This window comes from Crinia signifera, chromosome 2 (genome assembly GCF_055691185.1).
Source record: "Crinia signifera chromosome 2, ASM5569118v1, whole genome shotgun sequence".
Lineage (NCBI taxonomy): Eukaryota > Metazoa > Chordata > Amphibia > Anura > Myobatrachidae > Crinia > Crinia signifera.
The window spans coordinates 250,752,900-250,779,128 of NC_139218.1; the positions used below are offsets into that span (position 1 = coordinate 250,752,900).

Genomic DNA, 26,229 nt, shown 5'->3' on the forward strand with positions numbered 1-26,229 from the left:
AACCCTAAACTACCCCCCCTCAAAGCATAAACACATTAGTGCCTAATCTAACCCTCTCCCCCTGGTCTAATGGTAATACACTTTCAGGGGTGTGGGGGACTACCCTAAAACTCCTGAATCTCCCCAAACTTTCAACAGAGAAGGCAAGTATGATCTAAATAGGCTACCTATATTACCTTCCAGCCACTGTCCAGGAACGTCTCTAATATTTCTGTTACTGGGCGAGATGTACTAAGCCTTGAACAGTGATAAAAGGGAGAGTGATAAACCATCAACCAATACAATCAACGTAACATGGCATTAAGGAGCTGATTGGCTGGTGGTTTTTCACTCTCTATTTTGTCACTTTTCCAGCTCAGTACATCTGGCCCACTGTGAGTCTAAATTTATTGTGCATCTCTGTACAAACAAAATCATGACATGTACACAGTGCAACTCACATCGTTTCACTGCATCTGACATCATTACTTTTACTACTATTAGTCTCAGGCCTAATGCATACAATTTGTATCTATTTTCTTTCCTGGCATATGCACTGCGAAAATATGCAAAATGCACCAAACTTAACTGACATTGTGCTGTCTCTGCATCAGCCCAGTGAAATGACACTCTTCTGTTACAGATGAAGCCCTCTTCATCATTGCCGGGCGCCCGCCAGATCCCCTTCTCTGGCGAGCGCTGGCGATAGTTACTGGGATGCGCGTGCGTCTGACACACAAGCACGTCCCAGTCTGGCAACGGCGGCGCATCGGGTCCCTGCCCATCTCCACTTCAGGGAGACGGGCAGGGTTGGGGGGGGGGTCAGGGCAATGAGGGGGACCGGCGGTGATGGCGGGGGAAGCAGAAGGGACCCGCTGCAAGCTCCGTTGCCACAGGGTGCGCAAGCATCTCGTGCGCACGCGCCCCTGGTGGGAGGCGGCCGCTGCCGGGGGCTGGCGATAGAGCCCCTGCAAGGATGAAGAGGACTACATCTGTACTTTCATTTATCTTCATCTACCCATGTATACTGTAAATTGCTTTTTTTACTTCCTGATACATTTTCTTTGCGATAACAATATTAACAATAATAAAAAAATTAACCTATATAATGAGCAATGTCACTTGATTTAATATGTAAAAAAAGATAAAATCACAGTGATACTTTATTTTTTTGATATTTTATCCATTAAGACAGTGTAATCCTAACTACTTGTAGCTGTGCATGTGCCATCACACAGCGACTGCAGGCCTCCCCCAAATGGTACGACTAATGTCCAGACTATGCTTCTGCAATGCCAAGTTGAGGCTCAATTGCAGCCCCCCGGCATCTTTCACAATGCAATTATAGTTTCAGAGATAGTTCCAGCATTCGCACATGCTCAGATTTGCAAAGATAACCAGAAAGTGATGTTTGATAAGCTGCAAATAATACTGAATAACCCCTTTAGACCTCAAAAGGCCCTAAGATAATTATTACCCAAACCAAAGGCAGAAGGATCTCTGTATAAAATTGTTAAATGCATTAGCATGACAGCCATTTTTCCTACACATCCTTGACATGCATTCACAAATCTTTGACTTGGTGTGAATGCCCCATTATCATACAGTTACATATGGCTCTAGTCTGTGGTTACACATGCTCAGGACGGGATGCAGTTAAGATCCCGGCGGTCGGGATCCCGGCGTTCAGAATCCCGACGCCGGAATCCCGACCGCCGAAATGCCGACACTTTCTCCCTCCTGGGGTGTCCACGACACCCCTGGAGGGAGAATAAAATAGCGTGCCGAGCGTAGCAAGGCACCGGGCCCGCTGCGTGGCGAGCGCAGCGAGCCCGCAAGGGGGGGCGATCCACGTCCCCCCCTTGTCGGCATTTTGGCTGTCGGGATTCCGGCGTCGGGATTCTGAACGCCGGGATCCCGACCGCCGGGATTCAATACTGAATCCGCTCAGGACATATATGGTGTAACCAGGGCTATTTTTGTGCAGGCTCCAGCAGGAACTGAGGCCCTTTTTCTAGTTCACTGTTTCTGACAAAATATTCCTCAGATGGACAAAACCGTGTGCACTGCAGGTGAGGCAGGTGTAAAACCCCACCCAAATCTAATTATCTCTGCACAAGTAACACCTGCCTCACCTGCAGTGCACATGGTTTTGTCCATCTGAGGAATATTTTGTCAGAAACAGTGAACTAGAATAAGGGCCACAGTTCCTGCTGGAGCCTGCACAAAAATAGCCCTGGGTGTAACAACACACAAGTTCTGCAAAACTGTGTTGCTTACAACTCTGCGTCAGTTCATACAGGGCTGGATTAAGATCCACATGGGCTTGGGGTTGAACATTATCTAGGGACTATTGTGAGTAATGGAAGAGTTGCTGTGTGGGTGTAGCCAGTGCCATGTGGACGTGTACACGCTTTACACTATAAGCCCAATGGTCTCCCTAAAATACTGCATAATTTTGAGAGGAAAATAGAAAAAACATATTAATATTTATGACCTTATTATGGCCAACTGTGTGGCCAGCTGGGCAGCTGGTCATCATCATGTAGTAATGACGATGACCCTAGTTTTATGTCAAAGCTGTAGCTGTACTCTTGTCTGCCCTATCGTTATTCTGACCATGGTCCCTCAGAGTCATAACTAGTAACAAAGTGGTAACCAGATTGGACAGATGTGGGGTTGTTAGGTTGGAATGCATGACCAGATCACATGGGACCTTATTAGAGCCCAAACCTATAAATAATGCAGTCATGTAAAAGATATTAATAATATTTGCCAGAAAAAAAGAATGGAAAGCTAAACCTTTGCTTAAACAACAGCATTGGCCTATGTAATTGTTTTGCATGCAGCCGAATTAAAGAGTATAAGTAAATTGTTATTTTTTTCGTTTGATATAAAAAACTCTATAATTAAACTTTTTGAATCTGCCTTAAAAAATTAGGAAATGATTGAACAAGACTGGCCGGCGGTTACTACTTTGTTACTAGTAATGACTGAGGGACCATGGTCAGATTAACGATGGGGCAGACAAGACTACAACTACAGCTTTGTCATAAAACTAGGGTCATTCTATGAATTTAGTACTTAAAATAGATACTGTACAAATACTTAGAATACCGACAGGTTAGGCCTCATGTTACCTGCACACTTGCTCCTGAGGAAGCCGGAGTACACATTATCTGGGGAAACGCATTGAGCTACTTTTACTCTACTGAATGGGACCTACCTACCACATCTTTGATCCACAGCCAATCTCCTGAGTCCATAGATCACCACAAGGAACTGGTATTGTGACAAAATGCTTTAATGGGATACCTAGCCCCATCCCTAAATACACCAGAGTGGATTGCCATCAGGAATCTTGACCTCTTGAAAATATAGAGCACTTTGGGACTACTGAGACTTACCTGCAAAAAATGGGACTACAGCCACATCCCTAATTTCTACAGAGCCCACTAATGGATCATTGTGGGAATGGTAATATAAAATAATTGTTTTCTACCCAGTTGGAAAAAATCCTGACTTTTTTAAAGTATTCTATCCAGCAGCATATACCACTATTTTAAGTGTATATATAATTGTTGTATTATTATTTTTATTTGTGATTTAATTTAGTTAATACAGTTTCTCATTGTGAACCGTCTTGTATATCATGCAGCCAGCGCTGGTGGAATCGGGACATCTGTCAGAATGAACTTAGGTCTACAGTCATTAGGTCGACCCCACTAGGTCGACTGGCAGGAAGGTCGACCTGACTTATGGTCGACATGGGCCAAGGTCGACATGACTTAAGGTCGAATTTGCATAAAGGTCGACATGAGGAAGGTCGACTGGTCATAAGGTCGACATGGGTTTTTCACTGTTTTTTTTATCCGAATGTCGACACAGTCGACATGGACACAGTTGGCAATGAGAATCGGACCCTCGCATCGCTCGCTTCGCTCGCTCGGCACACTATTTTATTCTCCCACCACGCCCTAGTGGATGGTAGGGCATGAAATACCGCCTGTCGGCACATGTCGGCTCAAAAAACAGTGAAAAACCCATGTCGACATTATGACCAGTCGACCTTCCTCATGTCGACCTTTATGCAAATTCGACCTTAAGTCGTGTCGACCTTGGCCCATGTCGACCTTAAGTCAGGTCGACCTTCCTGCCAGTTGACCTAGTGGGGTCGACCTAATGACTGTAGACCTAAGTTCATTCTAATAGATGACCGCATCCCGCGCTGGCATACCCATTTTTATATATACTATGTACTTTTAGGCGAGTGACTACCCCTTGCCTGCTGCTGCTAATTGCACATCACATACTACTGCCCCTTTGTTGTCATCTTACCTGGAAATCTGCTATGTTGGTTGGCATCACAATTGTATCCATTAAACTGTGCACCCACTGGCAACTGGTGAGCTGACAACAGCAGTAGCAACCATATCGGTTCCATGGCCAAGCCTAGAAAATATAATCAAGACAAAATTAAGAGATTTACATATTATTTTATGCTTATTAACCTTCTGCCTCTTCACTCCTTTTTGTTTTCAATTCTATATGCACAATTACTTTCTAATGCAATCTGTAGTTCAATAGATAGCCTGAAAACTATCAAAAATCGATTAAAAAAATCTAATAATTTATTCATTTATTAAGTTATTTTTATAGGACACACATATTTTGCAGCGCTTTACAGAGAATATTTACACATTCACTTTAGTCCCTGCCCCATTGGAGCTTACATTCTATATTCCCTACCACATGTATATGTAAACATATTCATTGTAGGGTTATTTTTTGTTGGGAGCCAATTAACTTACCAGTATATTTTTGGATTGTGGGAGGAAACCAGAGTACCCAGAGGAACCCACACACGTATGGGGAGAATATACAAACTCCGCACAGTTAGGGCCGTGGTGGGAAATTAACCCATGACCTTAACACTGTGAGGCAGTAATGCTAACCATTACAACAAAAGTGCTGCCCAATACATACAGATGGAGCGTGGCCCATCTTTGCAGGGGATAGTGGAAGATTCGCCAGCCGCCATCCCCCGCCAGCCACCGTAAGGGGATGCGCGCGCACGAGATGCGCACACGTCCCCTTACAACGGGGCTGCCCGCGGGTCCCCTTGCCGCACCCCCCCTAACCCGGTCCGTCTCCCTGAAGCGGAGGCGGACAGGGTTCCCGTCCCCCCGCTGACAGGAAACTGGGACGCACGTTCAAGTGAGACGCACGCGCGTCCCAGTCTCTATCGCCGGCGCTCGCCAGTGCAAGGGATCTGGCGAGCACCGGCCAAAGATGAGACACGCTCCATCTGTAATATTAAGTATCTATGTATCTATGCATAACAATTGAATGTGACTACAACATTAAAAAGTTAAACAGTGGGGATATCCATTAGCCATTTACAAATATCTATACATCCACAATGAAGTGCATTAATTAATTGTACAACTGTGCATTTATAAACAGTGTGTGATCATAGCTTATGCACACTGATGTGACCAATACGACCCTCTTCTGGCAAATTTTAATGCCAATGTTACTGGGACTCAAAAACTTTCTTGCCACATATTTTCTTTCTCTCTTGAAGCTTGAGAACGTTCCACAAAATACATAACCCCACAACATTTTTGCTTTGAATATCCCAGTGTTAAAATCTTCCCTACAAGTATTGCTTTCTTCTTGTAGAGAAAATAATAACGTAAAAAATAGCTGATTAAAAAATCATTATTTCTAAATAAAAAAAGAATTGTAGCATTATTTCAATATTTTTGTTTAAATATAAATGTTGGTTAAGTGCAGTACATAGCTCTGCAATCAGAATTTAATGGGAAGTAATTACCAACCTGGAACAGTATAGACTGTTATAATTAGAGATGAGTGAAAGTCCTGATAGTGGTGCGCTGATACATTCAGAAATAATAAGTTCCTTTTATGCTAGTACGAAATAAGATATGCAACAAAATGCTTCCCCGCCACTTTTATACACTGAATTGGCATAGCTTTGCCCCCAGCACTCAAAAGCTATCTAATTAGACAGTTATACTTGTATAAACAATCTTCAGAATCATTTCCCTTATCTAACAATTGCAATACAGTAAATAAGTTTCAAAACAGTTTTCTTGTATCTTTATCTTTATTTACCCTTTATCTACCACAAGCTACTGCCCTATGTCTCTTCTCCCATTTGCCTCTAAAATACTAGAACGGCTAGTTTACAGGCATCTCACCAGCTACCTGTGTGACCACTCCATCCTTGATCTCCTTCAATCTGGCTTTCGCCCACTTCACTCCACTGAGACTGCTCTAGTGAAAGTCACCAATGACCTGCTGTCAGACAAATCCAAGGGTCACTTCTCCCTGCTTATCCTTTTTGGACCTATCTGCTGCCTTTGACACTGTGGATCACCCTCTCCTCCTCCACACACTCCAAAACATTGGCCTTTCTGGCACAGTCTTCAACTGGTTTTCTTCTTACCTCTCCAACCGTTCCTTCTCAGTCTCTGCCTCTGGCTCCACCTCACCACCTTCGGGTCGGGGTCCCTCAGGGTTCTGTCCTTGGCCCCCTTCTGTTCTCCCTGTACACCTCTTCTCTGGGTGCACTCATTAACTCCTTTGGCTTCCAATCACCTCTATGCTGATGACACCCAAATCTACCTCTCCTCTCCTGATCTGTCCCCCACTGTTCTCTCTCAGATTTCCAACTGCTTCTCTGCGATTTCTAAAGCTGAATATGGACAAAACCTAACTAATTATCTTTCCCCCACCCAGAGCTATGCCCCCTACTAATATCTCTATCACTGTTAACAACACCATAATCTCCCCCGCTCCCCAACTCCGCTGCAAGGGTGTCACTCTCGACTCCTCCCTCTCCTTTGCACCACACTTCCAAGCCCTGGGCCATTCTTGCTGGTTCCAGTTACGCAACATTGCTTGCATCAGGCATTTTCTCTCACAGAGTACAACTAAGCTTATCATCCACTCACTGGTCATCTCACGGCTCGACTACTGCAATGATCTCCTCACCGGCCTTGCTCGATCCCTACTGGCTCCTCTCCAATCTGTCCTCAACTCTTCAGTCAGGCTTATCTTCCTCTCCCGCCGCTCCTGGCGAATTCTGCCACTCCCCTTCAACAAAATCTGCACTGGCTCCCATTCCCCCACAGAATGCTCTTCAAACACCTCACACTCACATACAGGGCCATCTCTAATTCCATTGCTCCATATACCTCTAACTTCATCTCCACTCATACAGTCTCCCGCCCTCTACGGTTGGCCGACGACTGTTGTCTCTCCTCCACCCTGATCACTGCTTCCCACGCTAGAGTACAGGACTTTACCCGTGCTGCACCCCTTCAGTGGAACGCACTCTCTCCCTCCATTAGACTCTCCCCGACCTTGCAAAGCTTCAAACGGGCACTGAAAACTCACTTATTCATCAAAGCGTACTCTTTTACTGCATAAACTAGCTGGTTCCCTGACCCCTTGCCTGTTTATGTCCTGCTGTCTAGCCACCACCCACTTGCTTGCACCTCTTGTAATCTGTATGTCTCCCCTTTCTACTAGATTGTAAGCTCCTCCAAGAAGGGCCCTCTTCCCTCCTGTTGTCAAAGCCCACTTCTCTTCACATTTCACTCAAAGCTCTCCTATACTCAAACACTCAGTGACCATCTTTGTCTGCATACTCATCTCCATCATTGGCCTCAAGCCTGTTATAGTATGTTGATTGAGTCCTCACTACTTATATTCAAGCTGTAATGTGTATTGAACTGTGGCGCTCTTTATTTTTACTCTATTTTTGTTATTTATTCTATGTTATGCCAAGTTTTGTCTCCCTGTACTGTTCCTTTGTACGACGCTGTGAAACACTTGTGGCGCCTTATAAAATCATAATAATAATAATAATATCTTGATTCACCTTTTAAAATGAGAGTAGATTCACAGTCTCGTTTTCCTCCAGAACAGACATGGTTTGCATAATATTATGCCGAGGGACATTTGTACATACACAGTTTTTCAACTTACTGTAGCAAACATTAACATTATTTCAAGTTGGCAAATATCTACTGTAAAAGGCAGGTCTTGGTCATCTCATCTCTACATCACTGATGAAACACCTGGGGTGAAATGTAATAGGATGAGAGATTCAGAAAGTGAGAGATTTGGTAAGAAATCTCCAGTTTTTTTAAAGCAGCAATCATTTAGACTTCAAAATCAAACTGGTTTTTGCAGTGTAAATGATTGCTGCTTTAAAAAAACTGGAGATTTCTTACCAAATCTCTCACTTTCTGAATCTCTCATCCTATTACATTTCACCCCAGGTCTGTTTCAAAACTTTTGACTATAAAAATATGAAGCTAATCAATCAATATAATTCTGTACTGCTGTAAAGACAGTCATTTTACCCTTAAAAAGTTAAAATAAACATTGCATTAATAAATACAATATTTAAAACTAGCTATCAGCTGAAATGAAATGAAAACAAGCTCCATTTTTCATGTGCAGCTTGTTTATTTAAGATCACAGATGGCTTAGCATGTCAATCATATATATTATTTCTAGAAGGTGATTTCTGGGGAGGATCCCCTTTTCTCCCTTCATGCAGTGCTTAACAAAAATCAATAAATGAGGTACCTTTTAAAGATTAAGTTCTCCACTTCTGACAAATAGTTAATTCAGAAATGCCCATTGTATTGTTTGTTTGAAAATGTAATTTAAACATACCTCCCAACACAGTGGCGTGACTACTGTAAGGCAGCCCCAGCTGCTGCTTGGGGGAGCAAGCCACAGTGGGGTCTATGTGGGCGCCAGCACCTGCTGGATGCACTGACATGCTGCTGCCTGCCACTGCCCGCTGGCTGAGCACTGGAGGGGAGTCTGCCACAGCACAGCTGTGGCCATGGCAGAGACGAAAAAATTCCCCCCACTGATTCAATTGACTGTACACAGAGCCGGCTATTGGCTACTGTAAACAGGATGGTTAGGGGGATGGGCGTGCTAGGGCGGCCTGGGATGCATCGAAGCCAAGGGAATCAGTAGTGTCTGCTGGTTTCTCATCCTCTATCCTGCTTCAGCTTCTCCGTTATGCATGTAACGTCATCACGTCACACTCTGGGGAAACACGCTGCAGAGGAGCCCGGGAGGGGGGATAAACAAAATTTTTGGCAGGGGGGAGCAAAATGTATAGTTACGCCACTGTCCCAACATGACCCTCTTCAAGTGGCACACAATGCTCTGTTCCTGGACTTTCATCTTAATGTATGATTACCATCACCTGTGTTAAAACCTTTCTTTTCAATTAACCTGTTGAAAACAGATGATCACAATCATAGATTAAGAGTACAAGCCAGGAGCAGAGCATTTTGTCCCTCCTGGAGAGGGAATGTTGGGAGGTATGGTTAAAAATGTACTTTGGTAGCTCCACCCCTCCACCTTCCCGCTGCATCAGATCCGCTCAGTGTATGAAAACATTGTGAATTCCACATGCTAATAAGACTAGCATTACTGCCAGTGCTGCTACCAGACCGCAGTGCAGTCTCATCCCCCCTCCCACCTGACAGCTAAAATAGAGCCCACTCAGCTACTGCCGCAGATCAGCCTCGATGCAGGACGCGCATATGCAACACGTGGCCCCAGTCGGAGGTTAGCCGCTGACACAGCATCCTGTCTGAAAGAAGAGCACAGGAGCTCTGTGCAGCTGCTGCAGGACGAGCGCATGCAGACCTCAGTACAAGCAGGATAACTGGCTGCCGGTGCCACATTCCTGCTTGCAGCAGTGGACTAACAAAGGCATTGGGAAGAGAGGATGCTTACCTTCCGGACCTCAGGTGCAGCCTGCAGTGAGGATAACAGCAGAGGCCTCTATAGATAGACCCTGATATGTCCTTCCTTATCTATGCAAACAGGTCGCAGAGACCCAGAATCCTTTTTCTTCCTTCATACCATTTTAAATATTGTGTTCTCCGCTTCTGACAAATTATTAATTTACAATTGCACATTGTATTGTTTGTTTAAAAATAAGGATAAAAATTGACTTTTGGCCCTAGAGTTCTTTCCCTGTATGCTTCAATACGGCACAGCTAATGGGGCATACACACTTAGCAATTTAAGGGCAAGTGGTAGAGGCCATAGAAATAGTGATGCACGGACTCACGCATAGCTATTGCCTGGTGATTCATCTCCAGCATCCTGGATATTAATCGGTCACGGCCAGAGAACCCTGGCCCTGACAGATTACTCAGCAAACAGCGCTCACACATTGCTGTGTGCTGAGCAATCTTGCTGAAGTGTTCTGAGCAATCTAGCATCACTCTAAACGCTTCAGAATCTCCCTGTGTGTACTCCCCTTTTTTTGCTGTTTTGCAAAGCTACTCATAATGACTGTAGATGAACTGGTTCGGCTTTCATCCAACTACAAACCACTAAACTTGCTATATAATTATTTGTATTTTATTTGCATTCAAAATTTTGAACAGGCCACCTAGTATGCTTAAATATGAAATCCCAACCTTCTAAGGAGATGAGATGGTTGGATTTTGATGCATCACATGCAAAATGAGATCTTAAGATTTTTACATAGCCTTGAAAGTGAGCTTTAGTGGTTGCAAAAACTGTGAAAAAAAAACACATTTTTTTTTTAAATACAATAAAAGTGCATTGTGTACTCTTATTCAAAAACATTTAAATAATGGTTTGAGCAAGCTGGATTTTTGGAAAAGAGAATGATGCTAAAAGATAGAACTGGACACATGAGCATTTCTGTCTTGTTTCATGACCTTGAAAATGCTTGTGAATTAATATAATCACAATTTATGGTACTTATGTAGTATCTGGGCTGCCGATTTTGTGATTGTATGCCTTACCTTAAGGCATACAATAAGATGCGATGCGATGCGATTCGATGCGATTTTGCATAGGATTCAATGTTAAGAAGGTCCTGTTCATTTCCCCACTATCCAAGTGGGCATAGAGTTGATTTTATATAGCGTGGCGAGCGCAGCGAGCCACCGAGCCCGAAGCGTGGCGAGCGAAGCGAGCCCCGCGAGGGGACGCATATTTCTTAAAAAGTATTCTGTGTCCCCTCGCGGGGCTCGCTACGCTCGCCACGCTTCGGGCTCGGTGGCTCGCTACGCTCGCCACAGGTTTATATCCAACTCCATGCCCACTTGGATAGTGGGGAAAGGAAAAGGACCCCTTTTCCCATTGAATTCTATGTTAAAATGGACTCAGACCATTTTAACATTGAATCCTATGGAAAAATCTTGACCATCGCATCGCATACGATTTGGTCGCATGCGATGCGATACGATGCGATGCGATCCGATTTCTAAATCGGACGCCCAGATACTACATAAGTACCCAATTTATTAACTGATATAAATAGTAATATAAATAAGTTATCTTTTATTTCAATAATTTAATTTGGACATGGTTACAAATAGGGACATGGTTTAGCCTGGATCAGGTACAGGGTTTATTTTGTCCTGATGTTACATGAAACATTGGATGTAAGGGGTGAAATTTAATAGGATAAGACATCTTGCCTAATTGTAGAAATGACAAGTGTATGAGATATATGTATGTAGTATGAGAGATTCAGAAAGTGATAGATTTGGTAAGAAATCTGATTGCCACTTTAAAAAAAACTAGAGATTTCTTACCAAATCTCTCACTTTCTGAATCTCTCATACTACATACATATATCTCATACACTTGTCATTTCTACAACTAGGCAAGATGTCTAATATACTGTGGCATATATCTACATTCCTGTTCATCAACGAATGAAACCTTTGTGAAGTGATTTCTTTTTTAATGATTTTTTTAAATAATGTTGCAGACTATGCAACAGGGTAGACACACCAGGAGGGGTAAAACAAATGATTGATGATCTAGGTAGATTAGAAAAATGGTCAAGAGCATGGCAACTACAGTTTAATGCCCAAAAAATGCAAAATCATGCACTTGGGTCTCAAAAATCCAAAGCCTAAATATAGTATAAATGGCACTATAATAGAAACTACTAAGGAAGAGAGGGATCTAGGTGTCACTATTTCAGGGGACTTAAAGGCAGGTAGGCAATGTAACAAAGCAATGAAGAACGCAAGTCAGCAGAGGCGTAGGGAGGGCGGAGCCACTGGAGCTCATGCTCCGGGCGCCGATTGGTCGACTGGCGCCACCGGCCCGACCCCCCATCTCCGCAAATGATCCCTACACCAGTGGCGTAGTCACTGTCCAGGCTGCAGTGAGTCAATCAGATGTGCGGCTCTGCGCTTCCAGATACCCGCTGTCTTGGCTGACAGCCGCGGCCGCCTGGGCAGTGTAGCAGAAGAGGACAGCTGAGCGACGGCTCAGCTGTCCAATAGTGTTTGAAAAAGCAGCCTGCAGCTCAGTCACTGGGTGAGCGTGCAGGCTGCATTGAAGAAGGAGGCGGGATCCCAGAACGTAAGAGAAGCCTGCCCTGCAGTGAGTGAGAATTGAGGGACGGGTGAGGTCACGGTGTGCTGCTCAGCTGAGAGAGCTTTCAGCTTTCTGCGTGTACAGCCCCACAGCCTGTCTGCCAGCAAGCAACTCAAAAGTAAGGCAGGCTGTATTATGTTTTTAGTATTTTACTTGATTACTGGATATATCTATATAGATATATCTATGGATTGTGTCCCACACACACCTACCCTGTCATCTGTTGGTCCTGTCCCCACACACACTCACACTGTCATCTGTTGGTCCTGCCCCGACACACACACACTTACCCTATCACCTGTTGGACCTGCCCCCCCTCCCCTGTCTTATATAGCGCAGCAGATTCCGTTACAGTTTCTTATATAGCGCAGCAGATTCCTATACAGTGTCTTATATAGCGCAGCAGATTCCGTTACAGTGTCTTATATAGTGCAGCAGATTCCGTTACAACGTCTTATATAGCGCAGCAGATTCCGTTACAGCGTCTTATATAGCGCAGCAGATTCCGTTACAGAGTCTTATATAGCGCAGCAGATTCCGTTACAGTGTCTTATATAGCGCAGCAGATTCCACTAGTGTCTTATATAGCGCAGTAGATTCCGTTACAGTTTCTTATATAGTGCAATAGATTCCATTACAGTGTCTTTTATAGCGCAGTAGATTCCGTTACAGTTTCTTATATGGCGCAGCAGATTCCGTTACAGTTTCTTATATAGTGCAGCAGATTCCGTTAGTGTCTTATATAGCGCAGCAGATTCCGTTACAGTTTCTTATATAGCGCAGCAGATTCCTATACAGTGTCTTATATAGCGCAGCAGATTCCGTTACAGTGTCTTATATAGTGCAGCAGATTCCGTTACAACGTCTTATATAGCGCAGCAGATTCCGTTACAGCGTCTTATATAGTGCAGCAGATTCCGTTACAGCGTCCTATATAGCTCAGCAGATTCTGTTACAGTGTCTTATATAGCTCAGCAGATTCCGTTACAGTGTCTTATATAGTGCAGCAGATTCCGCTAGTGTCTTATATAGCGCAGTAGATTCCGTTACAGTTTCTTATATAGTGCAATAGATTCCATTACAGTGTCTTATATAGCGCAGTAGATTCCGTTACAGTTTCTTATATGGCGCAGCAGATTCCGTTACAGTTTCTTATATAGTGCAGCAGATTCCGTTAGTGTCTTATATAGCGCAGCAGATTCCGTTACAGTGTCTTATATAGCTCAGCAGATTCCATTACAGTGTCTTTTATATTTCAAATGTAACATGCCAACACAAGTTAGCCACGCCCCCAATTCATTACCAGACGGGGCGCGAAATATGCCCTTGCTCCGGGCTCCATGGCACCTAGCTACACCGCTGCAAGTCAGATGCTTGGTTGCATAGGGAGAGGTATCAGCAGTAGAAAGAAAGAATTAATAATGCCACTGTATAGGTCATTGGTACGACCTCATTTAGAGTACTGTGTTAAGTTCTGGAGGCCATATCTCCAGAAGGATATAAATACATTAGAGACTGTACAAAGAAGGGCAACTAAAATGGTGCATTGTCTACATAACAAAACGCACCAGGAATGACTAAAAGATCTTAATATGTATACTTTGGAGCAGAGAAGGGAAAGGGGGGACATGATAGAAACTTTCAAATATATCAAGGGCTTTAACAAGGTACAGTTGGGAGACATTCTTCACAGGAAGAGGAGCAGCAGAACAGGACATGCACTGAAACTAAAGGGAGGAAGATTCAGGGGAAATTTGAGGAAGAATTACTTCACAGAAAGAGTAGTAGATAAGTGGAATAGCCTTCCATCAGAGGTGGTAGAGGCAAATACAGTAGTACAATTTAAACATGCTTGGGATAGGCATATTGATATCCTTACAAAAAAGTAAGGATCAAATATGGTTTGAGGTAACGGGGGAAATTTACTAAAGGAAATTTGTAAAAAATAGGTGTATTAGTATAAAGAAATACAGTTATTTTTGACATTTACTATCCCAAAAATACGGCAATTCGTATTCGTATTGATAGCACATCAATACGACTACAAATTGACGTATTTTCGGGATAGTAAATGCCAAAAATAAGTGTATTTCTGGATACAAATACACCTATTTTTTTACAAATTTTCTTTAGTAAATTTCCCCCAACATGTTTAAAAAAGGGGCAGACTAGATGGGCCAAGTGGTTCTTATCTGCCGTCAAATTATATGTTTCTATGTTTCTAGACTAGCTCCACCTCACAAGCTGCTACCAAAGTGGACCGCTGAAGAGGTGGGGGGCTTAGGATCATTTACAAATCTGGTTAATTTGATTAATTGAGGGCAAGGGTACTATTATCATCATGCCACCACACTTTCAATAAGAACAAAATGTGGGTGTTTCCAGTATTTCCTCTATGGAAAGAAGTTATTTTATACCAACCAAATGGAAAGCAAATTTGTTTCTATTTGGGAGTTCAGGTTTACATTGGTCTCACCCATTTTACCTCATAGAAATCTAGGGGGTTAATCTGAGGCACAATCACTCTCTAATGGACAAATCCATGTGCACTGCAGGTGGGGCTGATATGTGCAGAGAGAGTTAGATTTGGGTGAGATATTTTGTTTCTGTGCAGAGTAAATACTGGCTGCTTTATTTTTACACTGCATTATAGATATCAGTTGGAAGAACACCCCCACCCAAATCTAACTCTCTCTGCACATGTAACATCAGCCCTACCTGCAGCGCATATGGTTTTGTCCATTAGAGAGTGATTGTACCTTTCCGAGAGAATCAAAATAACCCTCTAATGTTTATCTGATACTAACTTAATGAAAACATTATTAGGGATCTCACTGCCTAATGGACATTTCACATAACAATGCACAAGTTCGGATGCTGGATGAGTGACTGACAGTCGGTATTCAAACAGTCAATACACCGATGTTGGAATCCCGACTGTTAAAACCCCGAAAGTTGGGATCCTGACAGGCAGCAGCTATTTTCCCTTGTGGGGGTTCACATTTCCCCATGAGAGAGAATAGAATAGGTGGCGAGCGTAGCAAGCCATTGTGCCAGCAGCATGGCGAGTGGAGCGAGCACGCAAGGGGCTTCATTGCGCTCACCCCGCTGTCTGTGTCCCAGCAGTCAGGATTCTGACAGCGATGTAATGACTGTCAGAATCCCAATTGTCAGTGTGCTATACCACACCCATAACTTCACCTGGTCACTGTATAATAATTTACTTGGTGCAATGTTGGGGCAGTATGGATGGTGTAATGGTTAATGCCTCACAGCACTGAGGTCATGGGTTTGATTCCCACTGTGGCTCTAACTGTGTTAAGTTTGTATATTCTCCCCGTGTGTGTGTGCATGTACATGTGGTAGGGAACATAGGCCCTTATTCTGATTGATGCAGACTTTACCGCGTTCTTACGGATTGCGTCTTTACGGCGTCTGCGCATGCGTGGAGAACGCTACGCGCATGTGCCACGCCTTGACTCGGTACCAGTTCGGACAAAGACCGTCCAGAACTGTTCACCGCTATCATTCGGGAAATAGGGGCGTATTATGGGCGTCATGCGGAATGACACATGGGCGTAGTTTCAAAGTGGGCAAAACGGGGCGGAAACATGGGCGGACACGGGGGAGTACACTTATGTTGGGGGGCGTACATTCGGAAACCACTCCGAATGCACGCGATCAAAAAGGGCAGAAATGTGCGGTGTCCACAAGTGTACTATTGCTTTGCGGACACCACTCGTTCATGCGGTAGGCGAACGTACGCCTAATGACTACAACCATTAACACCTGAACCCAATAGAATCTACTCCTTTACTCATTACTCACTAATAGGCCGCTTGTCAGTGCTTTAATTGAAACCATTGCACTTCAATTGCTGTAAGGGTTAATGTGTGCAATGCATGTGTTAGGCATGCTTGTAAGGATATATTGGAATCTAATTGATTCCAATTCCAAATAAGCTGTTTTTTATGAGGGTAGGTAATTGAATAAGTGGGTCATGTGATGTATTGCAGAAGATACTTCATAGTGGGTTGTTTGGCGGAAATCCTCCGCTTACGTGCGGTAGCACCGCTTGGCTCCCGTTCGGATGCGGTATTCCCGAGCATACTCTGTAATACTCTGTAATACCGTGCCGAATCGGAGTGTTTCTCCCGCACACGCATGATTTGTATGTCGTCCGTAAACACGCCCTGTTCTTAAAGAGTGAGTCCGTCCGAATGCGGAGGACACGTGGGCGTTTCTACGGACGATGGCCGCATGCGGAAAAACACCGTGGCGTGCGGACCGCTCCGTAAGAATGCGGGAATTTCCGCACAGATCAGAATAAGGGCCATAGATTGTAAGCTCCACTGGGGCAGGGACTGATGTGAATGTTCAAATATTCTCTGTAAAGCGCTGCGGAATATGTATGCGCTGTATAAGAAACTGTAAATAAATAAATAATGTTTAGTTTATTCTTAGTGAGGTGCTTTTATTACCATCCCTTCCCGTTCTCATTTCTTTTCATCAATTTAAGTTTAAAATTATAAAAAGAGCACATTGACAATTTTTCCTGTCATTTATATTATTGTATTACTCTGAAATTGTCACTTTGTATTACTCTGAAATTGTCACTTTGTATTATTCATTAAATATGTAAGGATGTGCAAACTGTCATTTTGAAAAAGTTTGAAGTAGCTTCATCTTAAAGAACATTTTGCTGAAAAGTAGACTGTGGGCTCAATGTTGTAAATCATGAGAATTGCTAATCTGTGCTTTTCTCTAAGCATCAATAGTTTCATATTGGAGGTGTCCACAAATAGGTCAATTTTTATCTCTCTAATTCATTTCATGTGGTTAATTAAAAATCACCATCTGAAACCTTTTAACTGATGGTTTATTATGTAGGTTACACTCCATTCATTTGCAGCTTATCTGCCAATATTTAACCAATTAGAATATTCAGGAGTACAGCAGCTAGGTAACAGATATTCATCTGTATTGAAAAATGCTATACCTTATTTACCTTACTCTTATGTAGCAATAAGCTTCACAACCAGTCCTAAATTGATTTAAGTATGATTAATTACATTATGCTTGTGCTGGTCATGTACTGTCAAGTTTTAAGGTCTGTACACACTGCATGATACTGTATGCAGCACCGCCGATATTGTTGACAATATGACAAAGTTGGCAATGGCAGTGTTGCAAAAATGAACTACCCACCAACCATTAACGATATTGTTCAGTGCCATCACTTGCCCACCCCCCCCCCCCCCCCCCCCAAACTTGCAGTCACCAACAATATCATCAGTCCGATCGCCTGGACTGTTCAGGCGATCGGGCATATCGTTAATGATCCTCGGGACCATGCTTCATTAACGATATAGTGGGTACACACTGAGCCATATGAAAAACATTATTGTTAACTATATTTATTGCGCATATATCATTCATATAGTGTTTACCCAGCTTTAGTCATTGTTTCCTGTTTTGTTAATTCATTTATGTACTATGTAATTGGGTGTTGCAAATCCCTTGTGGTGCCATATGAAAAAAGGATAAAATTAATAACAATAATAATGGGCAGTAAAGGTTTGCGACATCTGTCGCACTGCAGCATCAGACTTAAGACCCAAACACACTGGGTGACTTTGAGCTGAGATCAGCTCAGTTTCATCATTTGAGCTGCTTTCAGCTCAAAGGCCGCTCAGTGTGTACGTGGCAACGATGAACGGTGAGCGCTGATGCGTGCTCCTGCATCAACGTTGGCCCCACCCCTCATCTGCTGGTATTACCGACTATGGAAACTTGTGCAGTTTCCTAGCTTCTTGGCAGGTCTTGTGGCAGCCAGCTTGCGCAGCCCCATGGATTATATAGCAATCCCATGGTGTCGGAGAAAATCGTAGAATGCGTCTCAGATCAGTAATGTATGCAGGAGACATGATGCCTCCTGGTGCATTACCATATAAGAACTATTGCTGCCACTTCCATCATGTCCCAAATTAGTAAAACTTAATTGTCAGCACTAAACAAACAATTCTGTAGCTACTGTGAAACTGAAATAAGGTAAATACCATACCAGTCAAAATCATTCCTCAATAAATAATTGTGGCATTAAATACTACTACTTTAGCTCTTTTTCACGGTAGCACAAAACTTTTACTTTTCATGTCAGCAGTATTTAAGATGAAATATCTTTAGATCTCATAGTTTGGCATTCTACATGCCAGTTCTCAGAAGCAACTCTCAAAATGGGCAAATGATGTTAAAACAATATTAATGTTTCTGCAATGAAACAAAAATGATAAAAATAGCATTGAGAGAATTGAATAGTGATTATCTTTCAGTAGACCTTGAAAGATTATTCAACATTGACTGCTGGAGGTTTTTCAAATTAAAATTATTATTGGAGTAAGAAAGAGGCAGACTAAATGAAATTAGAAATGAAAAGGAGAAATTAAATTAGTCTTCATCTTTGCAAATATATATAGATCTCCTGGCGCAGAGGATAAGACTTCAGATTCCATGCATGTGATACAGTCCGATTCTTTACCTTGTCTGAGTAAATGAAGTCTTCACTTACATTTTCATCACAAAAGTAAACAAAATTGCTTTATTCTATTGATCTTCCCAGCATGTGTGATTTCAAATCAATATTATCCTATTAGAATGGTGTTCCAGGACTTGGTTTCATTAGTGAAACTGTCTCTGTGGGACATGCAACACAAGATTCTCAGACACCCAAGAGAGACTGCTACACATACAGTAAGAGATGTATTGATTTTAATTGTCATCAGATTCTGCAAAATACCAGAACCCATCTGTGAATAACCAAGCATTGCACTGCACTGAATACCAGGTATTGTGATTTAGCCTGGATTAGCTTGTGGTATATTGCAATATTAAAGGGCTAAATGTTATTTTGTGTAAAAAAAATATCCATCACATGTATATTAGTCAATATTTGTCCGCATAGTACCACATTTAAAATAAAAAGATAATGTACTGGGGCTAAATGTCTAGTAAATACTTAAGGGGTATACTTAAGGGGTATATTTACTAAAGCTTCTATATACTGTATGAAAAGATATCAACCAATCAGATTTGGGCTATCATTTCTCTATTGCATCCTAGAAAATGATAGACAGAATCTTATTGGTTGATCTGAGCAACAACCTTATATTCATAAATGCCCTACCGAATTTTATCTTGCTTTTTTGGAGATAGATATGACTTTTTGGTAGTATAGTTTAAAAGAGAAAATGGGGCCTTCATTTACAAATCATGGGAAGAAAACTTAATCTAATCACTAATAGCAAGTTTAATAAATAAATGTCACAAATTCTAGATGTCTGGCAAACAAACCAGAGATCTTGAGTTGTTGGCATTTGAGAAATGCTATGATTTGATTAGTGTTGCTAAAACATTGCTGGTATATTACTCGTCATCTGTGTACTCTCGTTAGATGGACAGATTGTTTAGAAAGGTGGGGGAATATGTATCTATTTTAGAATCAATCTAAAAGTATTAATTATGATGTTTTCTGATGAAACATGGTGAAGTGTCAAACAGAATTAAGAATTGACAAGATAATTGATAGAATATGTTGTAAGGTATGTGGTGTCAATTATGAGCTTCAGCAATAGAAATAAAAGTTTGTGAAACTGGGACTATTATGTGATTGTAGGAGAATGATATTGATCGGTGTACTAATATTTAAATATTCTTTATAGGGTAAATGGGAGAGTCCTTTTTTGGGGGACTTTGAAACCCTGATGATCATTAAATAAAAAAAATGATCAAATAGAAATTTCCATTATTCACCCACATTCACACATATTTTAACCATAGATCTTGTTTCAGAGCACCTCTTGACAGCATCTATTCAACCTATATAGTAGTAGAATAGCTACTATTCAGTTATGGTTCGCTGGTCTAGACCCAGTGCTGGTGAAAACCCTGTGGAGGCCCCAGGCAGTTGAAATCGTTGGGTTTCCCTAGCAAATTATCTCCTAATACATGTCAAAATCTTAAACCCCTTTGCAAATGATCTAATAATACAGTATTTTCTCAACACAGTCTTTAATGAAAAGTTTTCATTATTGTAAGTTTCCTTGATTGTAATTTTCTTTCACGATCAATCAAAATATCTTTTTTATTTGTAGGCCATTACCTGCTCTGACTATTTGCTAATCTGGATAAGTAACAATACATGGTTTCTCCCAGCTCACTGAATGGTATTAGTAACCAGTCTAGACCACTACATGCTAATAGAATTCAGAGATATTGGTTACATATATTTATATTATATAGTCGCAACATATAGTATTTTCACTGGTGTGCTGCTCTGGGCTTTCTGGCTTGTGCTGGTTTTTGGGTGCCGCACCCTGCACCTAGATATAGCGCTAGGGAACCCAATATACAGAGAAGCCTTGACAACGGCTTGGGGGCTTACACATAAATGTGCGCAAATATATGTAACCTATATCTCTAAATTCTATTAACATGTAGTGTTCTAGACTGGTTACTAATACCATTCAGTGAGCTGGGAGCAACCATGTATTGTTACTTATTCAGCACTACCCCTCCTCCCATGCACCTGAATGGTATTACTAAACTAATTGAGCACCTGCTACTAGCTATGTATTTGGTAATTTGGCAGGATCTGGTGCCTGAAAACATGAACACCAGAGCACTCCTGAGTAGCCCCGAACTTCCCTGAGTGGTGACGGGAAGGATCGCCGGTGGGCACCGGCAGCAGGGACCAGTGGCGTGGTGGTTGTGAGTCATCTGAGCACCAGATGGGGGTAGGAGCAATGAGAGGTGGAACGCTGCAGCTGCCAAATGGTGGTGTGCCAGTGGTTCACCAATGGAGACATCACTGATGCACACCTGCTCATCAGTGGTATGCCTGGAAAAATATTCCGATAGAGCCTGCTCCTGCAGCACAGCTCAGCCCAGAAAATTTTCAGGCATACCATCTTAGTGGTTAATGAAAGCATGGTGTGCAGGAATTATATGTCAAGAAAACATAAGCAATTGAATTTAGTAGCGAAAAGCAGCATTATAGGACAATTTGGAGAGGGACCTAGACATGACAGAGAAACAATGTTCAGATGCTCAGACCATAAGCATGTGTTGTGTATCCTCACTGCATTTGTACATTTGTACTGTATTGAATTAACACTCTATAGACGGGATGCAGTTGATTTGCCGGCGGTCGGGATCCCGGCGGTCGGAATCCCGACACTGGAATCCCGACCGCCGAAATCCCGAAACTTTCTCCCTCCGTGGGTGTCCACGACACCCGTAGAGGGAGAATAAAATAGCGTGCCGAGCGTAGCGAGGCACCGGGCCCGCTGCGTGGCGAGCGCAGCGAGCCCGCAAGGGGGGGCGATCCATGTCCCCCCCTTGTCGGGATTTCGGCGGTCGGGATTCCAGTGTCGGGATTCCGACCGCCGGGATCCCGACCGCCGGGAAATCGTATCGGATCCCTATAGACCTAGAGCCAAATTCCACTAGACTGTGGGTACAAATGACTTTTTAAGTGTAATTTCCAAGAATGTTGAAATAGAATGTATCATTTCACCATTCACCAGCACTTGTGTGGGATTCACTTATATAATAGCCAAGTAAGTTATGCTCCCTTTTTGAAGAAGCTGTACCAGGCCTTGGCAATAGAGTGGAGAAATTGTCCATAGAAAGCAATAATATTCTAATGGTTATTTGGCTAACCGTCTTTAAAATGAAAGAAGCTGAATGGTTGCATTGGGCAACATTTCCACTATATCACCAAGGCCTGGTGTATTTTACCCTCTTTATGTAAAATTATATTTAATATTTAGCCTCCCGCTCCTGCTGTTTGACTGGTGTATAGTTATCTTGGTTTGTTGTGATCTGTGCACATTGATTGGTGGGAAACAGTAAAGCTGTGTACACATAATGCAATATATTGCTCAATGTCTCCTTTTCATCAGCGACCACAGATGGTCGCTGATGAATAGGAGACTCTGCCGGGGGAGCAGCAGAGGGAAACAGCTATTAGGAGGCTGAACACGGGAGCGTGCACCCGGCAATTTATCGCTGCAGCACAAACAAATCACTGGCAATATGGTCGCTCAGTGACCATATTGCCAGCGATATTGCACCATGTGTACACAGCTTAAGTTATGTATGTGTAGTGTTCACTGTGTACCAGGTGTGTAATATCAGTGTAACTTGTATATAGATGTCAGTCGCAGCTGTGTATCTATAACGAGTGCAGGGTGTGTGGTGTACACAACACCATAATCCTTACCCTGTTTAGAAACGTTTTCTCACAGAGTCCTGCATCAACGCAACATACAAGAACCTCCAGCAGCGGAAATCTGCATTTTTAGTATGCAATGCTGCTTTGTTAGTAACACTCTCTACCTTCTAAATGATGATATACTGATCTTAATTTTAGACAAAAGGAGATACTTATGTATTATCTGGGCTCCCATGTTAAATGCACCCCATTTTTTCATACCCCTACTATCCAACTACGCATGGAGTTGATTTTATGTAGTGTGGCGAGCGCAGCGAGCCACCGTGCCCGAAGCGTGGCGAGCGGACGCGGTCTCATAAGAAAAACGGGAGCCCAGATGTTACATAAGTACCCAAAAGGAAGCCTCCTATTTTAAGCATAGTACCCTGGTCCCCCAAAGCTTTAGCCCAGCTCTGATCAGCAGTAACAAAAACTGGTACTGCACTGCATTAATACAATTACTTGCACATTGCTAATTCAGCATATTTATCTTTTTCTAGTTGAACAAAGCTTTAACGTTAATTAAAGTGTTTTTATCCTTCCATTTCTGAAAAGAAAGATGATGCTTTGGAACAAAAAGCCCTCATACAGTAAGGTATCTGCCAAGTACACAGTCATTTTTCAGGACAGCAGTGTAAACAGCAGACATTCTGAGAGATTATTCGGTACTCTTTACTTAGAAGGGCGCCCATCTCGGCCATCTCGGGCATTGAATGCACTAAAAAATCAGGTGCGATGCGACAGACGAGATGCCCGAGATTTCCCATAGGGAACAATGTTAAATGTCTCAATTGACCCGATTTTCCTGTTCAATGCCTCAATTGACCCAATTTTTCCATAGGAAACAATGTTAAATGGGCCACAGAGGCCAAATAGGCACCCTGAAGTGAATAATGGCCACCCGAATTGTTAACGCCACCCCACGATCAACGTCAACCCGAAGCGTGGCGAGCGCAGCGAGCCCGCGAGGGGCGGCGGTACGCGTCCTACGACCTTTTCATACCCCCACTATCCACGTCGGCGTGGAGTTGAGAATAGAAAGTGTGGCGAGCGCAGCGAGCCACCGAGCCCGAAGCGTGGCGAGCGCAGCGAGCCCCGCGAGGGGACGCGGATACCTTCACAGGTATCCGCGTCCCCTCGCGGGCTTCACAGCTGTCCGCGTACCCTCGCGGGGCTCGCTGCGCTCGCCACGCTTCGGGCTCGGTGGCTCGCTGCGCTCGCCACACTTTCTATTCTCAACTCCACGCCGACGTGATGCCCGAGATTTTTTACTAACGATGCCCACGATCAAAATCGTGGGCGCCCTTCTAAGTAAAGAGTACCGATTATTCTCATGCATTCTACAGGCTTCACCCACTGCTGCGGACAGACAATGGTTTCTATATTTTATTTATTTATTTATAGTTTCTTATATAGTGTAGCAGATTCTTTAGCACTTTACAATTGTAGACAATGATAAAACAAACTGGGCAACAGGCAGACTTGGAGGTAAGAGGGCCCTGTAGCAAGCTTACAACCTATACACCCACAGTTTACGCCAGTTACGTTAGCCGCACTCTTCGCTCGCAACGCATCGGGCTCGGTGTCTCACTCCACTTCACTCATCACAACTTTACTAAAGGTAATAGAAGGTGGCATGGACACAGGAGGGTGGCGTGGACACAGGGTTGTGCGGGTAACGCTATGTAAATTCTGTAGCATAAGCTGTGGCCACAAAAATGAGGAAGTACATATATATATATATATATTTTTTTTTTTCTCAACATAGATCTACTATTACTATTTTCACATTACATAATAATAACAGTATTATCACTATTATATGCTTAAATACTAATTTATTATTGTGCAATAGTATACTTGCTGCAGGTTTGTACACACGGTGAGATCCCCTTGCTTTTGAATTATCAGTTGAGTGCTATGCAAACTTTGCTAACTGTACTATTTACAAACAATTCTTGCTATCTGCATTAAATTTGCACTATATAGTCATTGCTGCCCTGTCTATCTGGGTTTCGATTTGTGCTGTCATGGGAGCGCGCATCGGGATCGCAAGGTAAAAAACCTGTGCGATCTGCATGCAATCTGCATGTGATTTTGACTATATAGTCATAAAATCTATTATCACTTCACCAAGCTTAATAAAACTGCCCCTTTATTAGGTAGTAGTCATTATAAATAAAGTGTCTATTTCTGTTTTGTAGAGTGGAGTCCTGCACAGTGGGCTTATTTGTAATCCACAAGTGAAAGTGAATCAGGTAATAATTGCTGGCGTTCTCACTTTGTAACAACCCTTTAACAACACAGTATATATCCTCTCTCCACTTTTCTTCAGTTCCTTTGCCTAAGCGTGTAACTCACTGTATAAAGTCTTTACGCCTTATTGCTTATTACAGTCACTATTTCTCCATCAAATAATATTAGTCAGGGAAAGATTCTTATTTTCTCCTCCTAATGAGGAATCACATAAATGTCTGCCTGTGTACAGTTATCATCTCATGTAAACGCACAGGGCCTTATTTTGGTTCATTCTTTCTGTCAAAATACTTCTTAGATGGACAAAACCATGTGTACTGCAGGGGGGGCAGATGTAACATGTGCAGAGAGAATTAGATTTGGGTGAGTAATTTTGTTTCTGTGCAGGGAAAATACTGACTGCTTTATTTTTACACTGCAATATAGATCTCACTTTGAAGTAAAACCCCACCCAAATCTAATTCTCTCTGCACAAGTAACACCTGCCCCACCTGCAGTGCACATGGTTTTGCCCATCTAAGAAGGATTTTGTCAGAAAGAATGAACCAAAATAAGGCCCTGTGTTACCCCTGCATTAGGTTGTTAGCTTCTTTTAACCTTCCTGGGATAATACATCTTTCAATATATACATCTGGGCAAGAGAAGAGCGTATTACAGCCTTTCTGAGGTCAAATGCCTCTGTTCTGTCTGCAGTTGTATATAACCATAGTTTATTATAGTCTTTCTGAGGTAAAATGTCCTTTTCTGAGGTAAAACGTCTTTAAACTGTATAAAGCTGTGTAGGTAAATATGAGAATACCCATTTTCTGGGCAGTATGAATGTATTTTGGGGCTGGACTCACCACACCTCTCCTTTTATCATTTACAGTCTGCAGCAAGTACTCAAGAGGAAATCCCCGATAAGTATAAGCATCCTCCATGCTCCCACTGACTGCTGCACTCTTGCTCCCCAGACCTCTCCTCACAGACTGCACTGCCCAACTGCTGCTCACTCTCCTTCTGACCCTGATCATGTGACAAGCTACTGACTTAATGTGCAGCTGTCGAGGCTGCTGGGAAATATCCACCACTGTAAACAAATTCACTATAGCATGCTTCATCATCACCACTCACAATACATTGGGCGGTATTCAATGAGAATACCTGCGAGGTGCAGCGAATCCTTTTTAGGATTCGCTGCACATTCGCCGCACATTCGCCACGTTCCGGAGCCGGCGGGCTCCGGTATTCAACGTGTCAGGGGCTCGCTGCCCCTGACTGGCGAA

At 42.8% G+C, this 26,229-nt stretch overlaps 1 protein-coding gene across 1 annotated transcript in view; it reads right to left on the reverse strand.

Annotated features, from left to right (window-relative positions):
- Positions 1-25,921, reverse strand: part of ZPLD1 (zona pellucida like domain containing 1) — an 87,618-nt gene extending 61,697 nt beyond the window's left edge. The window contains exons 1-2 of the mRNA XM_083171180.1: positions 25,807-25,921; positions 4,318-4,431 (exon numbers count right to left, since the gene is read on the reverse strand). Of these exons, the coding sequence (XP_083027306.1) occupies positions 4,318-4,423 (106 nt within the window). The 5' untranslated portion in view covers positions 4,424-4,431; positions 25,807-25,921. The remainder of the gene's footprint in view (positions 1-4,317; positions 4,432-25,806) is intronic.
- Positions 25,922-26,229: the final 308 nt, after the last annotated feature.